We start from the raw sequence: 9,833 nt of genomic DNA, 5'->3' as shown, positions 1-9,833 counted from the left end.
CAGCATATTTTCATTTTAAATGAATTTTATATAAATAAAATCTTTCAATCAAATCGAAAATAAAGCACATTATTTTTGCGATTATTAGTACTTCGTTTTTGCGTTAAGTACCATTAACGTATAATAGGTGGCGCGAGAGTCGTATTGCATAATTGTCTACGATAAAATTTAAGGATGCTTTAGAAACCGACTCCTCTGGGTCTCGGTATAAGTTAATAAAATAGAAGTAATTATATAATTCTATGGTTTTAGATTACTTTTTTAAATTACATTGAGATGTTGTGAAAAGTGAAACGAAACAAATTATTATATAGTATAATTATAAAATAAAAATAACGTTACAATCACTTCAAAATAAAACAACATTAAAAAAAAACTCTTCATGAAATATAATTGTCTATGAAATGTATCTCCCCAATAGACAATATTCATTTAAATTAGGCGGTAATTGGTTCAATTTCTCGAACAGTATCGATTTCAGCTTTACAAAAGAAACACTGCTTACTGTTCAGGAGATGTTGCATTATGCATGCTCTGAAACAATGCGAAGTGTTAAGCAAACTATTGGGAAATGAAAATACGAAAATTTCTACTCGAGTTCCCTTCGCTGTATATTTGCTGACGTAGAACGAATATTTTCTATATTTGATAAAACATTTTACATTTATCGCAGAATATATTTAAATCTGTTATATATTTTTGAACTGGGACTGTACAGAGAAATTAATTAAACTATAGAAGATATAGAGAAGTCATTTTTTTTAAACAAATTTGGCAACTTTTTTTTTTGCTCATATGTGAGTCGCTCGTAATTTGTTCTTAATGCAGATAGGCTCAGTCTAATGTACTAATGTACTGGCGGTTGAGCTTTGTGCAAGCTCGTCTGGGTAGGTACCACCCACTCATCAGATATTCTACCGCAAAATAGCAGTACTTGGTATTGTTGTGTTCCGGTTGAAGGGTGAGTGAGTCAGTGTAATTACAGGCACAAGGGACATAACATCTTAGTTTCCAAGGTTGGTGGCGCATTGGTGATGGAAGTGATAGTTAACATTTTTTACAATGCCAGTGTCTATGGACGTTGGTGACCACTTACCATCAGGTGGCCCATATGCTCGTCCGCCTTCCTATTCTATAAAAAAAATAAAAATGTAGGCATAAATTTATTGTTTCGGAAGAAAAAAACGAGGCAGCGGACGTTGGTTAAATATAATAAAATATATATTTTTAAAATAAAATCTTCGTCATTTCGATTTGTACAGAATCAGAGAAAGTTACTATTGAATAATTTAAAAGTATATTTGTTCGATGTTGGGTTGGTTCAAAGCAGATCCCTTATCCTAATCTGCTAGAATGCTCTTTGATTTATATCAAATAGCAATAAAATAATTAATGTTTTGAAAATATAAACGGGACAATGGTACTGTGTAGAACAAAATCGTCGAAATTATATGATAAAAATAATCGATATAGGTATATATTACATAAAATGTATGTGTATAAAAACTTTCATAGCACTCAAAACTTTTTCTAGAAAGATTCCCGATACACAAGCAAGACAACGTCTGTTCCGCTATTAAAAAATATAGTTTAACATACCTGCAAGAGTGATGTCCGCACGGCATAAATGCAGTATCCGCAGGTCTGGCGTAGCAGATCGTACAAAGTAGGTCCGACTGCGTCCCGCTGGACCCCGGCGACTTTGTCGTTATTTGGGCGTCACGAGCCGCTCGCAATCTCTCGACTAACTTTTCCAGCGAATTTAACTCTTGCGCGCTTACGTCGTCTGGGACTGTATTTAACAAATACTAAATAAAAACTTTAAAAACAACACTTTAAAAAGTTTTATAACAAATTACCCTTAATACTAAAGAATTGTAATTCAATGCAAATATTTAAATCTAAATTAGTATTATATGTTGTAAATACCTACTTTTACCTACTATTTTATAAACATGTACTAACTTATAGTTTACATTTTTTTTGCTTAAAACGATATTTCTTCTTTATATTTAGATTAATATCTTACTTAACGTAAACCAAGAACGACCAACTACCCACATAATATTTTCTTTAAAAATTCTAAGCATTTCTCTTGTAACTGAATTTTTTGGCTTTTTGATAGATTGATTTGATTTTGAAAAAAATATTTTGATTTTTGATTTTGTTTAATAAATATGTGTAAATCTAAATAAAATATAATTTAGATACCAAATAAAATAAATTATCTTCGACGAACTAGCGAAAGAAACTCATAGTAATTTTTGTCTTATTTTCTAATATTGTTTAATAGTTCAAATGCTTAAATTCTATATTGTTATACGCTTTTATGTAAGGGGAATCCAGCGCAGATCTTACTCACACATAGCCCTCTGGTATACCGTCAAATATATTCATCTTATAATCTGCTGAGACAGAAAAGACTTCGTCGTAGGACCATCGGTTTTACGTGCTTTCTGAGGCATGGTAATAGAACCAATACCATTTCCAAACTCCAAACTGCTATTGAGAAAATCGAAAAACTTTTCATTGGCCCGCCTCGGGGTTTGAACCCTCGATGAGCGGCTTTATGGCTTATATTGCCGTTATATCAACGAAGTATTTAATAAAACACAATTAAATCGCAACTTTATCAAGCAGTTTTTTTGCGGTATAACAATGTCACAAGAACGTATTGGAAAATGAAATAGTAACGTCGGAACATGCCCTTCGACTAAACTTGACCTAATTAGGGCGATTCGCGTCTCTCGACTACCCGTAACTGACCTACTGAATTGTCATATATTAGTTATCTTATCATTATTGTGGCTGATAAAAATTGACGGTATTATTTATTACGAGGTATGTTAATCTACCTATATTAGTAAATGACGAGACGTTTTTTTGTTCTTTTTTTTTTTAAATAAAGGTACGTCCGCAGGCTCAAAGTTGCCCGTGCCTTTTTTTAAATTTTAATTCAACATTTTTTGTCATACTTGGAGTGTTACAGTAGTTACTAAAACTATATTAACTACGATAACACTAAATACAGCAGCAGATCTTCTTCAACTCCCGAGCTCTTCCCGCTGGAGGATGCGAGCCGTACTGACCATTTTTTAAATATTTATTTTATTAAGAATATGTTAAAAACTATAAAAAGTACTAAAAATTGTCTTTGATATCTATCGTAAGATAGTATTGACGGTCCGCCTCAAGGCTACGTGTCAGTAAGGTTTGTATTAGTCAGTAAAGTAACAGTAACAAACTAATAATGTCCCACTGCTGGGCTAAGGCCTATCTCCATTTTGAGGAGATGGTTTGGAGCTCATTCCACCAAGGCGCTCCAATGTGGATTGGTAGAATAGACATGTGGCAGAATTTCAATGAAGTTAGACTTAGTTAGATTTTTTCCTTCACTGTTCACGATCATCGGTTAACATTCACGCGTTCTAACCACTAGCCATCTCGGCTTATATATATTAGTCAACGAAGTGACAATTAATACCTTAATATTATATAATTGAATATACAAAGAATAAAGTCTAATAATAACAATAACATAGTATTTTTTGCAATACTTTACTGAAAAAAACTCCTACACCAATAATCAATATACATAAAATGTATACAAGAAGTTGTTGCGCGTTTCGGAGACGGTTTTCATGTTCTTGCATTTCATGTAAATAATAAGTTGGAAATTCTTTTAGATATCCAATCCAATTAAGATACAATTATAACTTATTTATAAATACTGTAGCATTTTATTTGCTTGAATTAAAGTATTGAATATTTGTTATTATTTACAAATATATTTAGAGATACACTACGTATGTTTGCGCAATTTACGTTTACGATAGCCGGAGGGTTTGAGAAAAACCAAAGTTTCTATTAACACTTTAATTAATCACTAAATATTATATTTAACTTAATCCTAAGATACAATTCTGCTCGATGCTGGATGCAGATATTGAATCCTACCTTATATATAAACTTAATCCTATGAAACAATACTGATCGTTACTGGATCACATATTGAATAATACATACAATTATTCCATCCTAATATATAGTGCTGAAAAGGCTGATCTATTAGATTAATTTAGGTGGTACGTGCAGAGCTGACTCGCGGCGGCGACTTCCCGGCTAGGTGTTTTTAGGGCCGAACGTGACAAATATGTAATTTGTTTAACCTACTGATCTCTTAACTGGGTCGCGGCGGCGACTGCGCGGCTATGTGCTGCCTCAGCGATCCTCCCTGAGGTGCTGTATGTAACACGCACATACTTTTGCATTATATGACCTGTGCAGTTGACTAGTATCCCTTAAGATTGAAATCGATTAAAAGTAGATGATCATCAACGTCATTATCATATACCCGTATGTATATATTTCTCATATAAAATGCGGCCACTACCTATTCGATATATAAAAGTAAATAAAAAAGTCAAATTCCGTGACACAGTTCTCGTCTATACCTTTCATAAAAACCTTGCTCTTCTGTGCGAGCGTGGTTGAAGAAAATATTTATACCATTAGTGATATATACAAGTATAAATATTGTATATTTATACGAACATTTGTAGAAGGAGAAATGTTTATTTTTATCTTTCTCCAGCATAAACTCGAGTCCGTCCAAGCGGAACAGCGGCTCGGATAGCAAAGCATTGGTAACTTTGCTCAGGTGCTGAAATGTAAAAATATATACATTAAATATTATGTCGAATTTCAACAACTTTACCTAAGTACACCTGAAAATAAATAATGACGTGAACTGGAGTACAAAATTTCTATATGTTTTGCTCTTTTTGATTTGGTGATAATTGTTAAGAACAGCATCTACCACCATTTAGGTCTGCGTTGTTTTTGACAGCGTTTGAATGAGGTGACTCTTCAGTATATTTATAATCTGATAAACTAAGAATAAATATTTATTAAAGAACAAAAATTTACTAGTTACTATTATACGTGGGAGTTAATCGAAAGTAGAGTAGGCCGGTAGGAAGGTAGGTAGGTAAGTTGCTATGATTTTATCTTGCTCATTGGAGGACTACCAATACATTGAAGGAACAGGTGCCCGAAGAATATTTGTATTTATTTTATAATATAAATCTTTTTAAAGGTCTAAATGGTTATGTCTGAACATGAACAATTAAATACAACAAAAAAAAGTCAAACGCTTGCCTATTAAGTGTAAAAAAAAATACAGTAACAGTCAACAAATGTCCCAATGCTGAGCAAAGAGCGGCGTTCCCTGTTAAGGCAAAGGCTTTGAACTTATTTTACCACGCTGCTCCATTGCGGATTGATGAAAATACATGTGGAAAAGTTTCATCTGACATTGATGGCTTCCTTATGATATTTCTCTTCACAGTCGAGCCCGATATGAGTTATTAGCCCAAAGTAAGCACAATTAATATTTAGTTTCGCTTGCCTTGCCATGTTGAAACCAATTTTTTCAAACCCAACGATTTTTCAGTTTTCCTTAATTTTTACATAAGTTACCATGTTACTTACATACATTACATTGTTACTGTTTTCCCTCACATTTACGGAGACCTTGTTATTATATATTAATCTGGTTATTTTTACTGACGATATCTACTCAGAGAATTAAAGGGCTTCTTCCATATACATTGTTGGAAATTATAATAGAAACAAGACTCGGTCATATTCATTAGATTACTTTACAAACACATACAATCCACACATACAATCTTCAGTACAACATTGCTAAATCAAAATCAAATCGAAACGAATGATATTTTTACGACCAGACTAGAGTATAATACATAAAGTGTAAAGTCTTGAATTTAAAAACATAGTTAAATCAAAGAAAGAAATTAGATATAATTTTTGCCGAAAAAATATAGTAGACAAAATTCTCAGTTCAAATCGATTAAAATTTTTCTTCATAACAATATATAATAAAAATCTCCTTCTATTCACACGATAGGTATCCAGATACCTAATTTATAAGTTAATTAGCCTAGTGCTTGTCCGATAAATAAGAACTTAATTAGTGTCAGAATTTTAAATCGGCTTGTAATGAAACATACTGTAAATATTCTATTTATAGACAAAGAAATCATCTTCTATTTAAGATTAAATTAGGGGCTAAATTTACAACGCGGTTTTCAAGAGAATTAAAAAATTTACGTAACACTCTTTGAAAAGAACATTTAAATTTACTCGTAGGTGAAATATAGTAACACACTCGTAGTACATAATATGACAATTAAATAAAATAATATGAAGGGTATGAAACCTACGTATATATATTATACATATATATAATAAATGCTTACCTCCTCTGGTAATTTTGGATCTAGTATTCTAATCAGACATCCGGCCACTGGTGCTAATGCGACGTAATAGTGCACTCGATCTGTATCTGGTAGACCTCGCGCCACGAGTCTTCTAAAGCCAGCACCGCCACCCCCTCGGACGCAGATCCGTGATACAACCGCCATTAGAATCTGTAAATTCACTCCTTAGCTTATCGACTATCGAATCTACATTTTATAAGGTTTCATGAAACGTTAAACTAGTACGGTTTGGGTTGTAAATTCCTCTGTAAAAAACCGGTTAGTAAAAGCTCGGTAGTTATTCTGTCATTCCGTTATTATAAAATGAGTAAATTATTTATAATTCAAAATTATATCTTGTATAATCTTTATGTAAATTAAACGAATTTACTGTTTTACGTTTATTACGATTTTTTATGAAACATTATTTTTATTACAAATTTTACGTTTTTTAAGCTATATTATATTTTGTCGAATAAAGTGTTGTTATTCGAAGTTAAAAGCACATTAAATCAAATAGAAAATTGGTTTAAATTTAAATCAAACTTGTTTGTGTTGAATACCGAAAAGTTTTATAAAATTATTATTACGAGTGTTGTTTTTGATAAAAATCTAAGCAGGTCAAATTATTACCCAAACCTTTCCATTTACTTTTGGACAAATAAAAGGAACTTTTACAATAAAAGAGCAAAAAGCCTTAATCAAATTTTGGCCGCGACATTGTTTCCACTGCCAAGAGAAGATTAGAGCGAGCGCGGGTCAGTAATTCGGCTGAGCTGTCGGATTTCAATGGCTCGTGAAAACGACCGGCCACCGTCGGTAAACAAGCTCTTTTGTTATCTGAATGTTGCTTTGTATAGCTTACTTCGTGTTGATAAAATCGAGACTCATTTTAGTTTCGTAAATAAAATAGTTCGAAAAGTTAGACAGTTTTTTGTAACGTAACGACTGACCTAAAAATATTCTAATATTTGAGGTGAAGATTGATGAAAAGAACAAAAGCAATCGAATATTTTTTTAATGACTAATTATTTATCGGCTTTAATGTAAGCCCGTCTTGTGAGTACCACCCACTAATATATAAGGTATTGCTGTTTGAAGAGTAAATAAGCCAGTATCATTAAAGTCACAGTAGAAGTAAGAATTTGCAAATGCAAACATTAGATGGCTAAAAAAAATATATCAACGAAATTAAATTTCAAAAAACGCAAAAAATTAAAACAAAATTTGAACCTGGCACGTTCTTCCCAAAAGGAGTTCGTTCTGATTATCACTCGATTCTGACTTAGTCAATAGCTCCGGCACTAATGCGAGGGTCATCTCCAAGGCCCGCGCGAGGCCGTGGTACAGATCGAAGCAAGTCGCACACAGCTTTATGTGACGTGGTTCTAAATGAGCGTCTATTTGGACTCTGTCCATCTGAAATGGGTATTATAAGAAGCTGTTATATTTTAGCTTACTAATGCATATCTATAAATTCTTTTTTGTCATAATAATTTTGTGTGTGTGATATCAACTATCAGCTGTAGCTATGACCCGGTGATATTTATGATTAATCACTAATTTTGTTTTTTTTTTCTTAATGAATATATTGTAGTTGTATTTTATTTCCTATTTTTTTTTGTTTATTAAGTCTTTGTTGCACACAATTTACAAATAGTCTATGAAAGAACAGGTAGTTCATAAAGTATGCAAAAGCGGCCTCATCACTTGCAGTGATATCTTCCAGGCAAACACTATCAAAAAAAAAGTTGGCTGGAACAATAATCGGGCGTAGTGTGAATTTACAATCAATTTAAAATTAAAATCTATTAAATACCTAGAATCCTTATAAAAACTTGTAATCTACCTACATACATAATCTTATATATATACAACCATGTACACTTATCCTATTTAAAAAAAATATTATAAAAAAATAGTAAGATATAATTGAAGAAAATTAAACAGCAAATAACCGAGTCGGCGGCAGAATAGCGGTAACAGAAATAGAGGTACTGAATTGTTATTTCGAATGAACTACATTGTGACCTATTTGGAATTAAAGTTTCTGATAGTGGTTTTGCAATTTCAAATACTTAACCAAAAGTTCAAAAGGTCACTCGCGATGAGTGCGTGCGAGGATGTGCGCGCGCGTGTGTGAGTGTGTCAGTGTATGTATTTTTTCTAATTTCATTAAATATTCCTATCCCATCACCCAATATATCTTGAAAAGATGATATCGACTTTCTGCCGTTGAGCGTACATTCTAGTGACTATATTTTCTTTAAATCACGAATCAAATAAAAGTTAGCTTATAAAAAACTATATCTGACAACTTCAAATAACAAAAAAAAAACAATTTATACGAACAATGCTTACAGCAAAAAAAGACAAACTTGTTTCGATTGATTTATAATAAGTTTCAAAGTTCTAAGAATTCATTAATAGTCAATTTTCATAAAAAAACATCGCCTCTCAATTTTCATCTTGTAGTTTTAAACTTCGAACGGTGAAGAGGTTATTGAGGGCATACAAACTACAAAGTTTAGGATGCTTGAAGCGCAGCTTGAACGCTGACATAAGTAAATTAGACTAAATTGCAAACAAGTTCTCGTGCTAGCGAAATATTATGCAGATGCACAGAAAATGATTTTTTATTTAAACAAACAAAAACATAAGTTAATACAAACTGGTGAGCTTATGTACTACGATATGATATTATAAGTAGCACTGACTAAAAATTTTGGTTTTGCTTTTATTTGATTTACAAATTTTTTAACATTATAGCTAAAACAAGGGATAGGTTTTTTACATAACCACCAAGTCAATATTGTCCTTGGTTTTTCTAGTGCCAATAAATTACATAGTAATTAAGACTATCGAAGAACCATATACGGTATGTGATGATGTCATACTGATCGATTTTCGCAACGGTGGTCAATACCAAGAGAGAATTAGCCAACTGGATATATTACAGTGCACAAGTCTGTGCACAAGCACATGCGCCCTCTCCAATCCCCTCACTCTCATAATTCGATGTGACGGTTTCTCCTTGCTTATTGATGACCATTTTAATATTTTTGATGAGTCTCGTCCGTTTGGCCGTTTGCCTAACAAGTAATAATTTATAAAAAATAGCCGAGATGGCCCTGTGGTAAGAACGCGTGAATCTTAACCGATGATCGTGGGTTCAAACCCGGGCAAGCACCGCTGAATTTTCATGTGCTTAATTTGTGATTATAATTCATCTCGTGCTTAACGGTGAAGGAAAACATCGTGAGGAAACCTGCATGTGTCTAATTTCACTGAAATTCTGCCACATGTGAATTCTACCAACCCGCATTGGAGCAGCGTGGTGGAATAAGCTCCAAACCTTCTCCTCAAAAATAGGAGAGGAGGCCTTTAGCCCAGCAGTGGGACATTCACAGGCTGTTACGGTGATCCGACAAGACGGAAACGGACGGAATGAGGGTCATAATCATGAAACTAACGATATGCCATTAATTGAAAAAATAGAAAATTTTGTATGTATCGAAAGATATTCTAATACATGTGTACCCAACCCAC

The 9,833-nt window shown here is 32.8% G+C and overlaps 1 protein-coding gene across 1 annotated transcript in view; it reads right to left on the bottom strand.

The window, feature by feature from the left end:
- Positions 1-437: 437 nt before the first annotated feature.
- LOC126777342 (E3 ubiquitin-protein ligase RNF123-like) overlaps positions 438-9,833 on the bottom strand; it is a 48,899-nt gene continuing 39,503 nt past the window's right edge. The window contains exons 31-35 of the mRNA XM_050500343.1: positions 7,518-7,703; positions 6,285-6,455; positions 4,555-4,663; positions 1,600-1,792; positions 438-534 (exon numbers count right to left, since the gene is read on the bottom strand). Coding sequence (XP_050356300.1) covers positions 438-534; positions 1,600-1,792; positions 4,555-4,663; positions 6,285-6,455; positions 7,518-7,703 — 756 coding nt within the window. The remainder of the gene's footprint in view (positions 535-1,599; positions 1,793-4,554; positions 4,664-6,284; positions 6,456-7,517; positions 7,704-9,833) is intronic.

Source organism: Nymphalis io, chromosome 22 (assembly GCF_905147045.1).
Source record: "Nymphalis io chromosome 22, ilAglIoxx1.1, whole genome shotgun sequence".
Classification (NCBI taxonomy): Eukaryota; Metazoa; Arthropoda; class Insecta; order Lepidoptera; family Nymphalidae; genus Nymphalis; species Nymphalis io.
Note: the sequence above shows the minus strand (reverse complement) of the source record. Positions and strands in the feature narration are given on the sequence as shown.